Source organism: Leopardus geoffroyi, chromosome E1, assembly GCF_018350155.1.
Source record: "Leopardus geoffroyi isolate Oge1 chromosome E1, O.geoffroyi_Oge1_pat1.0, whole genome shotgun sequence".
Classification (NCBI taxonomy): domain Eukaryota; kingdom Metazoa; phylum Chordata; class Mammalia; order Carnivora; family Felidae; genus Leopardus; species Leopardus geoffroyi.
In genome coordinates, this window is record NC_059330.1 from 1,223,745 (window position 1) to 1,242,311 (window position 18,567).

At 51.6% G+C, this 18,567-nt stretch overlaps 2 protein-coding genes across 5 annotated transcripts; one reads left to right on the plus strand and one right to left on the minus strand.

Moving 5' to 3' along the window:
* Nucleotides 1–372: 372 nt before the first annotated feature.
* Nucleotides 373–6,017, minus strand: MIS12 (MIS12 kinetochore complex component). Of its 3 annotated transcripts, none has more exons than XM_045487327.1 (2): nucleotides 5,905–6,017; nucleotides 373–2,163 (listed from the first exon to the last, which is right to left on the minus strand). In XM_045487327.1, exon 2 carries the CDS (start codon nucleotides 2,121–2,123, stop codon nucleotides 1,503–1,505), a length of 621 nt encoding a protein of 206 aa, XP_045343283.1. In that variant the 5' UTR covers nucleotides 2,124–2,163; nucleotides 5,905–6,017; the 3' UTR covers nucleotides 373–1,502. The 3 variants fall into 3 exon arrangements, with proteins under 3 accessions (XP_045343283.1, XP_045343285.1, XP_045343284.1); XM_045487329.1 differs by lacking the exon at nucleotides 5,905–6,017 and adding an exon at nucleotides 5,463–5,752; XM_045487328.1 differs by lacking the exon at nucleotides 5,905–6,017 and adding an exon at nucleotides 5,587–5,745 and having other exon boundaries at nucleotides 373–2,162.
* A 71-nt stretch (nucleotides 6,018–6,088) lies between these two features.
* DERL2 (derlin 2) lies at nucleotides 6,089–16,836 on the plus strand. 2 transcript variants are annotated; one of them, XM_045487325.1, is made up of 7 exons: nucleotides 6,089–6,488; nucleotides 7,318–7,383; nucleotides 9,344–9,417; nucleotides 10,477–10,570; nucleotides 12,022–12,217; nucleotides 12,446–12,536; nucleotides 16,336–16,836. In XM_045487325.1, exons 1-7 carry the CDS (start codon nucleotides 6,396–6,398, stop codon nucleotides 16,439–16,441), a joined length of 720 nt encoding a protein of 239 aa, XP_045343281.1. In that variant the 5' UTR covers nucleotides 6,089–6,395; the 3' UTR covers nucleotides 16,442–16,836. The 2 variants fall into 2 exon arrangements, with proteins under 2 accessions (XP_045343281.1, XP_045343282.1); XM_045487326.1 differs by having other exon boundaries at nucleotides 6,213–6,488; nucleotides 7,321–7,383.
* Nucleotides 16,837–18,567: the final 1,731 nt, after the last annotated feature.

The window sequence follows — 18,567 nt, forward strand, 5'->3', positions numbered from 1 at the left end:
ATACTCCCCTCATCGCCAGATCCTTGATTATTCCTGCTAAAGACCCTTTCTCCGAATAAGGCACAGTCACAGGTCCCAGGAATCAGGACACGGACATGCCTCTGGGGGGAATCACCATCTAACCCTCTATACCAGGAGATTTTAAATAAACTACAAGCATGAAGCACCAGGCTGGCTCAGTCAGTGGAGCACACGACTCTTGACCTTGGGGTCAGGAGTTCAAGCCCCACGTTGGACATAGAGGTTACTTAGAAAAGAATAGTAATAATAAGCTACAAATGCAAAAATAGAAAATTTTCATTTGGGTAGAAGGTCATACTGAAAAAGGAAATATATCACGACATTCTAGACAGCAAAAAATCAAAAACCAAAGCCTTTAAAATATATGCATTTAATGTACAGGACTAGAAAAGACTCTTTGATAATACACATATTCCAGGTAAACACAGGCATCTTTAATCTATGAATATTTAATTGCAAATATTAATGCCCTGAGTTCCTCTTCTATATAAAGGAGAAACTCCAAACCCTGTTCTTTAGGAAGACGTGGCAGGCAAGCAGCACTATTTATCCTCTTTCTCTGGGGACAGGACATTGTACATGGGTTACAGAGGAAAAGTATTAGACTCCACTAAATTCAAGCACAAGACACAGCTAAAATTTCCCACTGTGGGAACTAAATATTTGATGCTTAGGAGTGTGAATAAATAAGATAATTAAATATTAGGCACAGCGCAGATTCCAAAACTATCTGAAGTATGAGAAAAAATTATGTAAATACCTAGCGGTCATTTCATATCAACGTTGCTACTGGCTGCATTCCAGGCTTCCCTTTCTATTCCAGAGAGATCGGCCAGTTCTTCGTCCACGCACGGTCTTCCACGGCTGGGCTCCCAGACAGCAAACTGTTTCCCGTCACTAAAAGCCTGATCACGAAAGGATTTATTTTAGGAACAAAAACAACTTCTTTCCTCTTTACTAAAGATCACGGGTGTGTTTTCTGCTTGCTTCTGTCCCTTGGCTAACTTCCCCATGTAAGGCACGGGGGTGGACACGGGCAGGCAGTCTGTGCTGGCTCTCTCCAGGGGCAGTGGCTGGGTAATAAGGAAGCCACCCACTTAACCCTTTTCTCACTTGATCGCATCCAAAGAGTCAAAAGGATCAAGGTTACACAGGACTCATGACCAAGGCGGAACATTTACAAACATCCCTGACGGGCCAAGCCGGCTCTGCCTCCTCAGTCGTGCCCCGAGGTGAGTTGTTACTGAACCAGGGACCCTTCCCACCTACTAGAGTCTCTGAGGGACAGACAGATGCTCCAGAGATCAGCCCAGGCGGGTGTGGGGACACCTCAGGAGAGCAGGCCAAAAAAGACGGGGCTGCGGAGTACAAGAGAGCGCGAACAAAGCAAAGCCGAGAAATGTATGGTTCACGAGAGTAAGACTCATCCTTGACATAAATCCTTGGTGACTCTACTGACGGGTCCTGTTCCTGCCCAGAAGTTAAGATACTTTCAGTCTTTTGCCTTCCCTTTCCACACTGTCCCTAATATTCTGTAGTTTCCTGGAGTTCTGGACCAGGAACGCCAGGCTCTCCCTAAAATCACTAGTCCCCTGATCTCTGCCAGCATTCTCAAGCTCGTCAAACAAAGCCAGTGTCTGTCTGAGTTTGGCCTGAACAATTTTCTGTTCCTCCAGTTCTGCGAGCAGGGCCTGCTGGGCGCGTGCTTCAGTCTTGTATCTCTCCTGCAACTCTTCGATTTCTCTCTGGAGAAGCTGGAATTCTTTGTCACCACAAGGATGCATCTCCTGGGCTTTATCCTCCGGAAGCAAGACGTTTGGCGGGATACGCAAAACCAGCTGTAAAAACAGCTGCTCCATTTTGCCAAAGAGGCTGTCAAATCGTCCTTTCATGAAGCCAAGAAACTTCTCCGTGCATTTACGAATCTGGACGGGGCTGATCTCGCAGCCCGGGATGCCGTCCAGCTTCTTCAGGATAACCTGCTCCACGGCCTGCGTCACCTCGAACAGGTAGTCCTGAAACGCGATGTAGATCCTAAGCATGCACGTCTGCGGCGTAAACCCAAAGAACTGGGCCTCGTAGGCCATTGGATCCACAGACATCTTGGCTACTTCTGCTGTGTTAATTTCCACGGTGAGAAATCTGCAAATGTCAACAGGAGAAAATCCATTTGCATAAGCAATCATCTGATGAAAGGAGCAGATTGTATGACAGACAGCAGTGAGCAAGCAAGCAAAAGGAAGAAGCCGACAAAACCTAAGGAGTCTGTGCACCCTGATGCGGCCTGCTCGTCCTCGACAGGATACAAACCCGGCCTCCCAGAGGCTCTCCCACCCCCCACCCCCACCCCCGCCTCATCATCCAGGGCTCTGGGCCGGGGCTCAGTCTCCTGAACTGTTACCATCCTGGGCGACACTCCCATTTGGACGGATGACCTAAGACTCCGTTTCTTGGGTTTTGATGGTTTTCGCCCCTTTTCTCACCTGGCCGCTGCTATTGGTAACCCCTCCCCAGCTGCTCCCACATACTGACCATGACCTCATATGCCATTCTCCAACTCCTCTCTTCCCGTAATCCAATTACACCACAGCCTTCAAGGCCCTCAGTGCTGAGATCTGCTTCCTTGCTCGGTCCACCCACTGCACTTAGGCTCTGCCACCCAGCACTCCAACCACACCCCTGCCGATGTCCTCAACCTCCCCCCGCCCCGCACCACCATCCTACGAACCCAGCCATCTGAAAGCCCCAGCTACCGCTGACTGAGCCTCCGGTCAGCTTTACGACCACGACCTGATTTTTCAAGGGTCTGGGGGTCATTCCTTTCGAGTGTAAACATCTAGGAAAAGAGCACTGAGACCCCCTCCCCCCGCCCCAGCACTGCGGGGATTTAACCAAGGCACCCTTTTGCGAGCTGTACAATACGTTTATTCTAGAAACGGGAGCGGCCTCATCATTCCTTCAGATAAAGGCAGTCAGTTCAAACAAATGGTCAGCTCAACTACCAGGTGAATGCGGGAGAACCTTCATGAAAGAATTTGAAGCAAATGGTGCAGGCCACAGGCTCCTGGGTGGCTCAGTCGCTTAAGCACCCGACTTCGGATGAGGTCATGATCTCACGGCCTGTGGCTTCCAGCCGATGGCTCAGAGCCTGGAGCCTGCTTGGGATTCTGTGTCTCCCTCTCTCTCTGCCCCTCCCCAACTAGCACTCTGTCTGTCTCTGTCTCTCAAAAAATAAAATTAAAATGTTAAAAAAATTTTTTTAAATAAATTTAAAAAATGGTGCAGGCCAATTTTTTTTACAGGAAGAGAAGACACCGTTAATCTTGAGAATTCGTGTTATATGACGGCTAAATCGTGTTCAACTGGTGGGCTGCCTAAAGTGGGCAGAATTTCTGGGGCGCCCAGGTGGCTCAGTCGGTTAAGCGTCCGACTTGGCTCAGGTCACGATCTCACGGTTCGTGAGTTCAAGCCCCATGTCAGGCTCTGTGCTGACAGCTCGGAGCCTGGAGCCTGCTTCGGATTCTGTGTCTCCCTCTCTCTCTCTGCCCCTCCCCCGCTCGCAATCTCTCTCTCTCTCTGTCTCTCTCTCAAAAACAAATAAAACATTTAAAAAATTAAAAAAAATAAAAATAAAGTGGGCAGAATTTCTTTCTGCCTTTGTAACCCCACCCACAGACGACACGAGGCACGGTGACCTGGACATGCGCACCCACGTCTGTAGAGAGGGCTGTGGCTTGGCAGGATTTCCATTTCCTCCCGCTCCCCAATGCCTCCCTTCAGATCAAGTTCAAGCTCTTTGGACACGGCTTGCAACGGCCTTCATCCAGTGACCTCCGCCAACAGCTGTCTCCCCGGTTAAGGACCTCGGGCGTGCATATGGAGTATTTCCTATTTCACGGCACTTTTTGGTCCTTACTGGATTCTCCCGTCTTTCAGCTCCCATAGGAACCTACTCTAGTGTTTTAACGTAGGTCTTTTTCAGTCCCCCTGTCATTGATCTGCTAGGTGTCAGATATGCCTGACACGTGGTTTTGTATACACACGCACGCTACGTTTTCACGTCTGCAGCCATGCCACGTCATCACACTCCGCGTTCCGACGAAGTTTTCCACCGACTCTATCACACGCGTAAACCACACTGGACGTGCCCACTCCGCTCTCAACACCTTGCTTCCAGAACTAACCGTGTAAGGAACACCCTCCTATCATGTTTCCCCGGGGACCTGCAGGCTATTTACACAGGCAAGTAGTTGCTGGGCCACGCAGCTTACTCATGCGTGACGCCACTAAATACCGCCAAAATGTTCTCCAGAACTCCGGGGGAGGGGCAGAGGTGGCAGTTCAGGCTGACTGACACCCCCCCCCCCCCGCAGTCCGAGAACATTTCTCATGTCTTCACCAACACCTGACACTATCCAACATCCTAATTTCTGCCAATCTGGTAGGTGTAACATTGTTTATTTCTTATTACTTTTTGAGAGGGAGGGGGAGGGAGCAGAGAGGGAGAGAGAGAATCCCCAGCAGGCGCCACACTCAGCACAGAGTCCTACACGGGGCTCGATCTCACGAACCCTGGGATCATGATCTGAACTGAAATCAAGAGTCCGACGTTTACCAGACGCCCCAGGCGCCCAAATGTTTTAGAGTGTGGCTTTCTGAAAACCCAAAGTATGTACCCCACACACAGCCTGGGCGCTGAGGGCTGAAACTACCTACACTCTCCCCACCCCCACCTTACTGTTTACATTAGCGTGACTTTACTATCCTGGGAGACCAGAATATTTTCACTGTTCAAACGGCTTGACTGTGCAGTATGAACCCCCCAAAAGATGGATCAACTCTTCAACGGGAAACCTCAATAATCTGCACCATGAGATTCTCTGAAACCCTCGCCTCTGCTGTTTCCACCAATGCTAGGCGGTTAGGGCAGGATCCTTACCCAATCCCGATCAAGCCCCCAGGCGGAAAGATCCACCTTAACCCAACCCTGCGGTTCTCAATCCTTTCCCAATTTGCCAGTCATCCCTTTGAGAGACCGACTGCCAAAGCTCCGAGGAGGGGTTCCCACCCCCACCCCACCCCCCACCAGGGCAAGCAATACATTCAGCACGGTTTTATCAAAGGGTCGTGAGGGTGGTACCTGGGGAGCAGACTAACTTTTTTAAGCTAATTTATTTATTCTTTAGTCCTCTCTGCACCGGCGTGGGGCTCTAACTCCCCTCCCGGAGAGGAAGAGTCGCACGCTCTCCGGACCCAGCCAGCCAGGCGCCCCCAGGCGAGACTATTTTAATGCGGATTTCTCTGATCGCTGGTAAAGTTGGGCAGCGCGGCGTGTGCAGATCCGCTCCGGGCGGTTCTCCCCGTGCGGTACCCACTCCTACCCCGTGACAGCCCACCCTCCCCAGCCTTGCGCTCGGGCCCTTCGTCATCCGCCACCACACCTGCCGCTCACTCCCCGTTCCGGAAGCCATCACTGCTTCCCGACCGCCACCCCAACACGCCGTGACGCTCCTCGCTTTGCCGGCCAGGACCCGACCACTCTCTTCCACCAAACCCAGCTACCTTCCTTCCTTCCCCGAGGTGTTTTCGTCCCTTCAGGGAAGGGCGCCGTGGCCCAGCACCCGCTCCGAGCCGCCGCCAGGGCTGGGATTCTCTCCGGGCCGCCCGCCTCGCCTCCGCCGCTCGGGGACCGCAGCGCAGCCCCGACCCGCCGGGCGGGGACCACTTCCGGCGCGCAGCCCCCTCCCGCCGGGCCCCGCGGCATGCCGGGATCTCGGGGCAGGCGGCGCGCGGCCCGGCGGGCGGGCGCCCGGCGGTGGTGCCGAGCGCGGCCCCGTCCCTGCCCGCTGATCCCCGGAGGAGACGCAGCCCCGCGGCCCTTACCCGAGCGAGCGGGAGGGTGGCGAAACCGACCGCGCGCCGGCTCCCCGCCACCGCCTTTGAACCACCGCCTGCTGCCGCGGAGAGACGGCGCCGCGGGCACCCCGGCAACGGGCGGATTCCGGCCTCCGCGAACGAGGGCCCAGGCGGGACGCCGTCGGGCGCCTGATTGGCCGGCCGCGCGGGGCCGCGCCTCGCTCAGACCCGGGAAGGGGCCGGGCGGGAAAGCCAGCTGTGGCCGGCGCGGATTGGTGGAAGGAACCGGGACTGACACGCCTCTTCTCGACGTTGGTGGGCTGGTGGGTGGGGCAGCTGGGCGGGGCCCCCGCGGAGACGCAACTCGCGGTTGGCCGGCGCGCTTTCCTCAGCGCTCTGGCGATTGGTGGCGGGCCGGGCGCGCGGCGCTGATTGGGCGGCAGACCTCTCCGGCCCCGCCCCGCCGCCGGGGCTGACTGGCGGAAGGGGAAGTGGGGGGGCAGGCGGCGGTGGGGAAGATGGCGTACCAGAGCCTCCGGCTGGAGTACCTGCAGATCCCACCTGTCAGCCGCGCCTACACCACCGCCTGCGTCCTCACCACCGCCGCTGTGGTGAGCAGCTGCAGCGCCCGCTTCTCGCTGTCCGCGCTGGATGCGAGCGGGGCCTCGGGAGACTGGGGTCTAGGCCTCGGGAAAGCCCAGAGGGGCTGGTCTCGGGGGTGGGTGGAAGGCATACGGGGCTCACTCTGGGGTTCAGGATGACCCCGGGGGCGCCTGTCCAGTGACCCGAGGAGGGAGTGCTGCTCCACGAGGGGTTGAGGATCAGGGCTGCTGGTCAGTTCCTGAGACAGGAAGGCCGGACCTGTAGCAGGTCGGGGCTACGGGAGCCGCCCACCCTGGAAAACGAGTCTCAGAGCTCAGGCGATGGGCAGGTGCTTCCGTGGTGGCTGGTGGCGAGAGGGTCCGCTCGGTGAAGAAACTTAGACGTGGAAGACAGAAAAGTGGAAGTTGCCGAGAGGGGAAAGTCTTGAAATAACGGGAGTCCGGACCTAGGGGTTGTCGGTATGCACCCGGCCCCCACAGCGGCAGGGTCTTCAGTCTCGGTTCTTCTGAGTGCTGCGCACAGCGTTTCAGGTGGTGGCCAGGTGTTCTAACGTGCCCTGTGTCTGAGATGTCACTACCTGCCACCTTTGCCTTCATGTCAGCCTCGACTACTGCAACATGGAACCAAGTTGTATCCTTGCGTTAGGTGTGAGGGATACAAAGAATTGTGCCACTGCAGCAGAATTTTTTACCAGCCTCTTCCTCCCTCGTTAAGAAAGCCTTAACCAATGGAGCCAAAGCACCTGGGAGTTGGAAATCCTGGGCCTCCTCCTCTTTTGTTGCAGATGTTTTGTTTCTTGATCAATTTGCCTTAAGAAGCTCTTTCTTTCTCTTTCAGCAGTTGGAATTGATCACACCTTTTCAGTTGTACTTCAATCCTGAATTAATCTTTAAACACTTTCAAGTAAGTCGTGCATCACAACCACAGTTAACGTTTCAGTGTTTTAAACTTGCTTTTTGTGCTTTTAAGTAGCAAATCTTTCCATATGCTATCTGAAGAGAATTCAGCGGGAATATTCGATTTTAAGTCTTATTGTCTGTGGGGGGGTTAATAAAGCAGTGATTCTGCACCCCGACTGGGCTTCAGAATCACCTACAGAACTTGGAAGAGATGTTCAGGGCACCTCATCATGTACCAAAATCGGAATCTGCAAGGGCAGGAATGAAGAATCTGTATTTTTAATTTTTTTATTTGTAATGTTTATTTATTTTTGAGAGAGATAGAGACCGAGTGCAAGCGAGGGAGGGGCAGAGAGAGAGGGAGACACAGAATCCGAAGCAGGCTCCAGGCTCCGAGCTGTCAGCACAGAGCCCGACACGGGGCTCGGACCCACGAACCATGAGATCATGACCTGAGCCAAAGTCCGGGACACGTAACCGACTGAGCCATCCAGGCGCCCCGAAGAATCTTTATTTTATTTGTAAAGTTCCCTGAATGGTTTTGATTTGATGTGTCCAGTTCCTGTATTTAGAAATTACCGGCTCAGAGTTAATATTGTAGTGTGAGAGTAGACTGGTGGTCTCTTCCCAGGGAGAGTCTCACAGGACGCCCTGTTTTGTCCACTCGCCACCTCGGGGTCATCACTGTGGTCCATTTCAGAAGCCCACCTCTCTTAGTAAATTGATCCGTCTTCCAGGGATCAGATGATATGCACAAAAATATCTGTGAACCCTCAGGTGTTTAGTGTATAGGTGTCTGTGAATATTTCCACCTCTTGCTTTGTACTTGTGCTTCCTTATATGCTTGTCTCCTGGCTGAGTTGGGGACTCTGAGATCCTGGATGCAGTTCGCGTGCAGAACTGAATTATTTCAACTTTGTTTCCAATCCTTAAGAATTTAATGAGGCGCAAAGCAGGCCCGTGGACTCCCGTCCCTGCCTTCATCGTTCACTGATCCTTCACTGCTCACCTGGCCTTTGCTGGGAGCTGTGGCTCCATCCAGGCACGCTTCCTGTTCATTTGCTCGGCTTGGTTTTGCCTGGGGTTAAACTCTTGACGACGCCGTGTATCTGCATTTGGGGTCGGGGGTTCCAGGTCCGACTTCAGAGTCTCCCTGGCCCAGCTCCCCTGGGCAAGCCATTTGAAAGCCCTCCCGAGTCTCCGTGTCCCCGTGTGTGACATGGGGACGGTCGTACCAGCTGTCGCCGCACGTGAGATCATAGACCGTGTTAAAACATTTTAAAAAGTGAAGCGCTCTCCCGTTGTGAGTAGCCGTCTTTATTGTGGGTGTGGATGGGTAGGGAAAAGTAAAGCGTGGCCACCATGAAAGCTAGTGTCCTTGTTTCTGCCGATTAGACTCCAACTATTAGAGCATTAGGTTTTTACTTGTAGGGAGTTGGCCGTTTACTCAAACTGGAACTGGAGTTTTTGCTTTAGAATTACTCTTTCCTCTGGACGGTTCTCACTAATACAGAAACGTTTCTCGGCGATTTATTTTAGATCTCTGGAGTCTCTCTCCGGCCTCAGGAGGCTATTGGTCAGACCCAACACATATGAAAGCACTCTTCTCTATTCTGCAGATTAACGTAGTCTTTCCGTCCAACTTTTTCCATAATTTGCCTGACCATATGGTATGGGCTTTTTTTTTTTTTTTTTTTTTTTTATAAGACAATGACAGTCTCAAGTTTTCTGTCCTCTTGACCCTACAGATTTCAGGGGCGAGTGATATCTTCCAGGAATTCAGCTAGAAGCACAAAAATCCTGTGTCAGATTGCGTGTGCCCCACTCTTTGGCTCAGACCGTGGCATCACTTATGCGTGGCCTTTCAACCATTGCAATCCTGGGATATCTCTTTTGTCTTAATATGAAAACGTTTCCCGGTGTGTTTTACTTAATCTTTTCTCTTGATTTTTTTCTCTTAACAGATATGGAGGCTAATCACCAATTTCTTATTTTTTGGTCCGGTTGGATTCAATTTTTTATTTAACATGATTTTTCTGTATCCTTTATTAAGTGGGGGTTAGCATGAAAACTTTAGGTTTACTTAGGGAAAACAAGTTAAAGCTATTAATGTTGTTATTTTTGTTACCACGTTAGCTGTAACTTCTGGGTCCTGGATCAGGGGTACACAGAGTAGCTGGTCAGAAAGTCATGTTTTGAGGGTGTCTGTCGGTCCCCGTTCCGAGGGGAGGTATTTAACCATAAGTGATTCCCCTTCTGCCCATCGGTCACTTACAGATCAGATCGAGGGGGAGGAGAGGTGGTGTAGGCGAGGCACCCAGATGCCCTGATAACTGCCAGGGTTTGCTACAGGTTCGGGAGTGGGTTCGGGAGGAAGGGCTAACATGAGGTGTCCCTGGGCGTTGGTCGCCAGCCCTGCTGGCTGAAAAGACCGTGCCCTGCGTCTGGCCGGCCTGCCACGATGTGGTTGTTGAAAGAGAGGACAAGGCCTTCTGTGCTCAGATGGCAACTGGGGCCCCTGAGCAGGGCCTCCCTTCTCCGTGGGGCCCTCTGGGTCGAGAGGGGAGTTAGAGCTCATCTCACCTGTAGGAGACAGAGGGCCTTGCAGGGGTGACGGGGTCCCTGCCCCAGGGTGGGATCTATCGTTCTGAGTGGCTGATAATTAATTTTTCCATCATAACGTCTCTTCTTGGATTAAGGCACAGAAATGCTGCATCTGCCTGGCCCGAGAAAGTAGATGATCACACAGGCCTCCTCGCCGGGCACTCTTTCCATCAGGTGGTGAAAACGCAAGGCTCGTGCCCATCGTGGCACAGCCACGCGCGGGAAGGACGGGACTGATTGGAACAGGGGGTTTGTGCAGCGTCGGGCCTCGCTCCCCAGTCGCAAGCAGCGTGTGTAAAACGCGGGGCCGGCCTTGGCCCGCCTGAGAGGCCTGGTGGAGAGGGAAACACGCTGCCCCTCGTGAACGTCCCTACAGAAGCGAAGCCGTGGCTGGGTACAGATAGCTCGCAGCCCCCGTGGACTGAAGGGGTATGCTGAATTTTACCTTCTTCACGTCTGTGCACTTAACCTTTTCTTAACTTGGAACCCTAAGATACCGTTACTGTCGAATGCTAGAAGAAGGCTCTTTCCGAGGCCGAACGGCAGACTTTGTATTTATGTTCCTTTTTGGTGGATTCTTAATGACTGTATCCTTCAACAAGTAGGGCGAATACAGGAAAACATTGAAGGACACCCTCTGTCTTCCTCAAGCTCTCCGCCTGTCCTAACAACTCACTAGATAAGCTGAACCAACAGATAAAGGTGGACCTCCAGATTTTAGCCTCAGGGTCCCACTATCTGTTTTACAGTGTGCTTTCTGTGACCGCTCTCTGAGCCTACAGGTTGGACAGGATGCTTTTCTCCTGTGAGCCAGTCGGGGGGACTTTTAACCCAGGTGGGTTACTATTAAGCGCGTGAGCTGTATCCTTGTCGACGTGTATGTATTTAAGCTAAGTTGCCAAGACATTTATTTGGATAGTACCCAAACTGATAAATTATTATTATTTTTTATTATTTATTTCTAATTTAAAAAATTTAAACGTTTATTTATTTTTGAAGGAGAGAGACAGAGTGTGAGGCGGGGAGGGGCAGAGAGAGGGAGGAAGACAGAATGCAAAGCAGGCTCCGGGCTCCAAGCTGTCAACACAGAGCCCAACGTGGGGCTCGAACTCACAGGCCACGAGATCGTGACCTGAGTCAAAGTCAGACGCTTAACCGACTAAGCCACCCAGGCGCCCCTAATGTTTGTTTATTGTTTGTATTTATTTATTTTTTTGAGTTTTTTAACGTTTATTTATTCTTGAGAGACAGAGACAGAGCATGAGCGGGGAAGGGGCAGAGAGAGGGGGAGACACAGAGTCCGAAGCAGGCTCCAGGCTCTGAGCTGTCAGCACACAGCCCAATGCGGGGCTTGAACCCACAAACGAGAAGATGATGACCCGAGCCGAAGTCAGACGCCTAACCGACTGAGCCACCCAGGCGCCCCTAATGTTTGTTTATTTTTGAGACAGAGCGCAAGCAGGGGAGGGGCATAGAGAGGAGGGAACAGAGAATCTGAAGCAGGCTCTCTGCTGACAGCAGAGAGCCCCATGTGGAGCTCAAACTCATGAACCATGAGATCGTGACCTGGGCTGAAGTCAGATGCTCAACCGACTGAGCCCCCCAGGCATTGCGATAAATGATTATTTAAAAAAACCCCAAAAAACTATTGTCACGGGTATAATAGAACGCCATCCTGTCTGACAAGGTGGTTTTGGCCCCAGTTGGCTCTACTCACCTCATAAAGGTGCTGATGGCGAGTGAAATTTCATGTAATTATTGACCAAGGAACTAATATATTTTCCAAACAGCGGAGAACTTCATGGACACAGAATAGTAACTGGAAGCAGCTACCTTGGAGGAGTTTTGGCCCGCGCAGATTTTTGCCTGGTCGCTCTGGGTAATTGTTTTTAGGCTTTTTTTTCCTCCCCCCTCGGAAGGCCTAAGTACCATTGGAGCTCCGTGACGCAGACCCGTTAGAGCACAGCTCTTTGTCCTGGCGCTCAGCCTTCCCTGTCACGCTTCTGACGCTGACCTTTTCCTTGACGCCGTGTGCTAGCTCTTTGGGCTGTTCGTGAGTCTGGTTTTCCTGGGCCAGGCCTTCACCATAATGCTCGTGTACGTGTGGAGCCGAAGGAACCCGTACGTCCGCATGAACTTCTTTGGCCTTCTCAACTTCCAGGCCCCCTTCCTGCCGTGGGTGCTCATGGGCTTCTCGCTGTTGTTGGGGAACTCTGTCATCGTGGACCTCCTGGGTGAGTCTCGCCACTACTGTTACTTTACGTGTGCCCTCCGTAGCCACCCTTTCTCGCATCTGCGGTCCGGCCCTCACTCGTACGGGACCGTGTTATGATCATGCGCTCCAAGACCACCCCCCCAGCAATGTTTAGTTTTTTAGCGTTTATTTATCGTATCGACATTTCCTAAATGCGTGCAGTCTGTCGGGGGTCCTCCCCTCATTCTTCCTTTCTCGGGGATTCTAGGCATTGCGGTTGGACACATCTACTTTTTCTTGGAAGACGTATTTCCCAATCAGCCTGGTGGAATCAGAATTCTGAAAACGCCATCTATCTTGTGAGTATTCGCCACTGGGTTGCGTGTTGCTTGCAGAGAAACCGGGACAGGGTCCGCGATCTGTGTTCTTGGGCTCCCGGAGGTCCTAAGGACAGTAAGTATTTGCAGATTGAGCCCCTGGCTGCGGCTGAAGAGCATGTCGATCGGGCCAGAGGTGGTGCCCGAGGTGGGCAGGAGCGAGGTCAGCAGGCTCGGGACGGCCCGAGGGTGGCGTGCCAACGGCCACCCGCGCCTCCTGTGCCAAGGGGGGGCCCGCTGGTGTCCGGGACAGCTGCTGTCTGGGCTTACGGAGGGGAGGTGGCAAAGTGGGCAAAACTGGCCACAAGGAAGTTTCTAGGGGTGATATTTCCGGCCTTCCAGAAAGTAAGATGAGTAGAGAGAGAAGGAGCAAGCCAGACTGCAACCCCGGTGCAGGCTGTTCCGCCGGCCAGCTGTGTGACATTAACACAGTGCCCCGTTGGGGGTGCCCGGCCGGCTCAGTTGGGGGAGTGTGCGACTGCTGATATCGGGGTGGTGAGTTTGAGCCCTATGTGGGGTGTAGAGACGACTTTAAAGAAATCTCAAAAACAAAAGTCCTCCTGTGTTTTGCACTTTCCTCTCCTGAGAATAGAGCTTTGATTTGTAAGACCTTTTTCTACTCCAGAAAGTTGTGTCCTTCAGACATATGGCATTTAAAAGGGGCCACCTGAGGGGCGCCTGGGGGGCTCAGTTGGTTAAGCGACCAACTTCGGCTCAGGTCATGATCTTGCAGTTTGTGAGTTGGAGCCCCGCGTCGGGCTCTGTGCTGACAGCTCAGGGCCTGGAGCTGCTTCGGATTCTGTGTCTCCCCCCCTCTCTACCCCTCACCTGCTCACGCTCTGTGTCTGTCTCTCAGTAATAAACGTTAAAAAAAATTTTTTTTTAATAAAATAAAAGGGTCCACCTGATGAGTAAAATGTGAATTTTTAATCAGATGTTGGGGGCGCCTGGGTGGCTCAGTCGGTTAAGCATTTGACTTGGGCTCAGGTCCTGATCTCAGTTTGTGGGTTCAAGCCCTGCTTCGAGTGAGCCCAACTTCTGTCTCCCTCTCTCTGCCCCTCACTCACTTGCACCTTCTCTCTCTCTCAAAAAAAACCATATATATATATATATATATATATATATATATATATATATATATATATGTGTGTGTGTGTATGTATAAAACGTTGGTTGTAGAATAGTTAAGCAAAACAAAGAGTCAAGTCCTACGTAGTCCTACCTCTCAGCCATAACCCTGGCTGGCATTGTTGACGTTGTGATACGTATTCTTCAGTCTTTAACTGTCTGCACTTTTTAAAAATGCTATTTCGTAACCTTTTCAGTGTAATAAGTCCTCATTTTCCCATCACGAACGTCCTACAAAACTGACAACCGCGTGATAGCGTGTGGTCCACGGGCGGTATGGTTTCCTTTGCATCCCTGTGGATAGACGGCGACGTTAGTGGTTGCTTTTCCCTCCCGCGCTTGGTGTGGCTCACATCCGTGGTCGTTTTCCAAGGATGCGTTCCCATTTGTTTGTTGTTGAGTCGCCATCCAGAACGGATCCAAGTCTGCGTGTCCGTCGGCAGGGCAAAGCTTCCGTTTCCCCACAGCCTTGTCGAACGTGGGAGTATCGTGTTTGCCTTTTCTTACGTGGACAGCGGCAAGGTGGCCTTGTTTTTATGATGTTCTTAAACGTTTACTTATTAGAGAGAGAGCACGTGTGCACGTGAGCGGGGACGGGGCACAGGGGTCAGCTCTGCGTGCCCCGCGGCTTCAGGAGTGGTGTCAACACGGTTTGTGTGCACTCACTCCTTTGTGCGAGGCCGTTTTCATTCACTCGAACGTGTTTGACATTGATCTCCAACGTTGCGCGTATTGGGAATCAGTTCCCTCTTTCGCCGAGGGGTGTTCCGCCCTGTGAACGTACCAGTCTTTTCCGTGGTTCCCTATTCACATGGACGGTGAGGAGCTGTCCTTTTTTTTTTTTTTTTTTTTTCCTTTTTAAGTGTATTTTTGGGAGGGGGAGAGAGGGAGAAGTTCCAAAGCAGGCTCTGCACTGACAGCACAGAGCCCGATGCGGGGCTCAAACCCACGAACCACGAGATCGTGACCTGAACCGAAGTCAGACGCCCAACCAACCGACTGAGCCACCCAGACGCCCCGAACCTGACTCCTATTATCATGACTGTATTTACTATTTAGCGAACCCCACACATAACCAGTCTTGCATCGCTGTGCCCCTCACCCCCCATGTGGACGCCTTGTTCATCCTGTTCTGCCTCGGCCCCCTGTGGTAGGCTGCTGTCTCACGGGGAACGTCCTCTTGACCCAACTCAGGCTTTGCCACCCTGTCGCCCCGGTTGGAATTTCGACTCCCTGTGCCAGGATGTTCCTGAAATCCCCATGTCGCCCTGGGCCACCATGGTTCCTCTTCCTTGCATGGACACCTACTTTGTTCTGTCCTGTTAACGTTCGGAAAGTAGAAGTGTCTCGGCTTTTAACATGCTTCCTTTTTATCAGGAAAGCAAACCTTTTCACGTTTATTGGCCACTTGGGTTTCTTGAATGGCCTTTTTAGCCCTATATTTTTCTACTGCTGGGTGTTTGCTTTTATTGTTAACTTGTAAGAATTCTTCTCTTTTTTTGTTAATTTGTAAGAATTAAAGAAGCTCACACTGAAATATAGATGCTTTTTTTTTTTCTGACCCCACTCTAAAACAGAAGTTTCCAGATACATTTCTAATTTTGTCAGCTGTGGGGTAATTGTAATCAGAAATATGAATGTAAATAGTGGATGCTGCTTTAATGGTTAATTCTTTTTTTTTTTTTTAATTTTTTTAATGATTATTTATTTTTGAGAGAGAGAAAGAGAGATACAGAGCGTGAGCAAGGGATGGGCATAGAGAGAGACACAGAATCCGAAGCAGGATCCAGGCTCTGAGTTGTCAGCACAGAGCCCGACGTGGGGCTTGAACCCACAAACCTCGAGATCATGACCTGGGCCATGGGTTCCTTGTATGCGTGGGTGCGTGCACTATTTGTCCCCTGTGACAGGCTTGTTTCGTGGAACACCACATCCTCCGGGTTCATCCACATCGTAGCAGGTGTCAGAATTTCCTTTCCTTTTAAGGCTGAATAACATTCCTCTGTGATTTTGTCTGTCTGTTTGTCCATCACTGGATACTGGGTGGTACCTTGGTGGTGGGGAGACATTCATCATAAACTTAGTGAAAGTCAGGTTACAAGATAAATAGCGTGACCTAATTTTTGTAAAAGCGTACGTATAAAAGTTCTGCAAGAATAATGAGAACGTTAACCACGATTCTGGAGATTTATGATATTTATATATACTTTTTGTTTTATAATTAGCATTTATTGCATTTGTAGTAAAAAAAAAAAAAAAAAAGAGGGTGCTTGGGTGGCTCAGTCGGTTAAGCGTCTGACTTCAGCTCAGGTCAGGATCTCAAGGTTCGTGGGTTCGAGCCCCACGTCGGGCTCCGTGCTGACAGCTCGGAGCCTGGAGCCTGCTTCGGATTCTGTGTCTCCCTCTCTGTCTGCCTCTTCCCTGCTCATGCTCTGTCTCTCTCTGTCTCAAAAATAAATAAAACATTTAAAAAATTAAAAAAAAAAAAAGGGTCCGGGAAGTAAAAGTTAATGTAAACGTGAAATAATCGTGAAAACTTCCACAGCGTGAGAAGTGTCTGCTTGGCGGGCGGAGATGTTTGTCCGTTGGCGGCGGCCCTGCGGGACGGGACCTGCCCGGACTCTGGGACTAAATGACCCCTGTTGCCTTTCAGGAAGGCTATTTTCGATACGCCAGATGAGGATCCAAATTACAATCCGCTACCCGAAGAGCGGCCAGGAGGCTTCGCGTGGGGCGAGGGCCAGCGCCTCGGCGGTTAGAGCAGCAGCGCCGATAATGGGACCGGCTGGGAAGGACTCGGTGACACACCCGCGGGGGTTGTTTTATCCTTTGTGTTGCAAAAGCGCGGACACTTGACGGCTTGGCAGAGCTCAACTCCAGAAGCACTTTATGAAATGGTACACTAGTGAACCCAGCAGGCGCCGGGGGCGGTCGGCCAGCGGCTTCTCGCCACGCGGGCCCCGAAAGCGCGACCCCTCAGAGCCAAACAACTGGAGACACAAAGCCGCCGCCGCCGCCGCTCGCGAGCAGGTGCGGGAGGCCGGAGCCGTGTGGTGTGGGGCTCAGCTTCCCCTCCTCCTCCTCTTTGACAGACGAGGCCGTGGGGTAAATGGAGGTTTCAGAGAGGACAAAATAAAACTGAATTCCGCCTCGCTCTTGCTGAATCCGAGCTTTTGTGTGCGATCCGCTGAATCCCGAGGTGCTCGTGCAGGCCCGGGCTCCTCCCGGGCGCCTCGGGGGTCGGCGCGGCGTCCGCCGGGATTCCGTCTCAACGTGGGACGCGTGTGGCGGACGCGCTGTGGCCGGCGTCCGTGGTCCTCGACGTGGCTCCAGCGGGAAGCTCTGGTTCTGTGCAGACAGTTCGTCCTCCGTCTGGGTTTTGCAAAACTGCAAGGGGTCAGATGAGCTGAGAAAAGAGAGGGTGGGGTCGGGGTTCTCGTAGCAGCGGGAATTTGGTGGCAGGAGGGCCGGCTGCGGGCTCGTGTGGCGTCGTATTTTCTCCGCTTGAGTCTCTCCACCAAGAAACAGCCGGGCCAGGACCTGTCACGGCCGCCCTTTTGGAAAACAACAGGAAGAGCCCTCTGAGGCCTGGAATGTTGACTGTGGAGGCAGATGAACAGGTGCCCGTCAGGCAGGGGTCTACGGGTCTCCAGCTGGTTAACTCTGTCGTTCTGTTTCAGGAAAAGCTGAGAAGCTTTTCGGAGCCATGTATCTGGTTGACCGTCACAATCAGGTAGAAATCAGACAGGGTCCAGAGGAGCAGAGACTTAATGCCTGTGATGGCATCAAAACTGTCCAGAACATTCATCTCCCTGGGTCCCAGCGGGTTTGCGCTCACACGGTCTAAGCTGTTGAGAGCCCAGAGGAATGAAATGGACACCCCTAGAAAAGAGATCATTGCACATACTTTGAATACATAGCATGTAGGGGGCGTGTGGGTGGCCCAGTTGGCTTAGCGTCCGGCTTCGGCCCAGGTCGTGGTCTTGCGGTTCGTGAGTTCAAGCCCTGCACCGGGCTCTGTGCTGACAGATCAGAATCTGGGCCTGCTTCGGATTCTGTGTTTTCCCCTCTCTCTGCCCCTACCCCACTCACGCTCTGTCTCTCAAAAATAAATAAATGTTTAAAAAAGGAAAAAAAAGAAAAAACGTAATCGACACCCTGGGTGGGGATTTTCACATGGTGAAGTAGATAGTAATATCTCTAAACAGAACAGGAAGAAGTGATGGGATTTAATACACATGTTCTACATGGTGTGCATAACTTTATGGTTGTTGCAATTTTATGGAATGTGGGTTAACGGGACTGCTTTTTTCCCTAAGTGATTAAAAAAATCTTGAGGGGCACCTGGGTGGCTCAGGCAGTTAAGTGTCTGACTTTGGCTCAGGTCATGATCTCACAGTTCGTGAGTTCAAGCCCCGTGTCGGGCTCTGTGCTGGCGGCTCAGAGCCTGGAGCCTGCTTCAGAGTCTGTGTTTTCCCCTCTCTTTGTCCCTCCCCCACTCTCGCTCTGTCTCTCTCTTCTCTCTCTCTCTCTCAAAAATAAATAAACATTAAAAAAATTTTTTTTAATTAAAAGAATTTAAAAAAAAAACAAAATCTGGAAATGCTAGTCTTAGAATGTACAATCCTTATAGGATTCTTACATTTTGTCACGTCTTTGTTTAAGAAAGCTCAAATTTAATTAGGGTCTTAGAAATTCCTTATCTCGGGTCTCAAAATAGACGTCTCTAGTTTTGTTTTCCGCTAGCTAACTTTGAGTTATCCCGTTCCCGGAGCTGTTCTGGTAAAACTATGATCCTAGGATCTATTCACTGTTCATCTTAGTAGGGAATGTCTGTACGTATCAGCGACGGTAAAACAGGAAACAGATTTTGAGTCTGTGGCCT

Bases quoted from the DNA above. Each gene is read 5' to 3' on its own strand.
- MIS12 (XM_045487327.1), bottom strand. From the start codon at position 2,123: ATGTCTGTGGATCCAATGGCCTACGAGGCCCAGTTCTTTGGGTTTACG.
- DERL2 (XM_045487325.1), top strand. From the start codon at position 6,396: ATGGCGTACCAGAGCCTCCGGCTGGAGTACCTGCAGATCCCACCTGTC. The intron at 9,418-10,476 runs GTATCCTTTATT...TGGAACCCTAAG, and splicing joins TTATTTAACATGATTTTTCT to ATACCGTTACTGTCGAATGC. The intron at 10,571-12,021 runs GTATCCTTCAAC...GCCGTGTGCTAG, and splicing joins TTGGTGGATTCTTAATGACT to CTCTTTGGGCTGTTCGTGAG.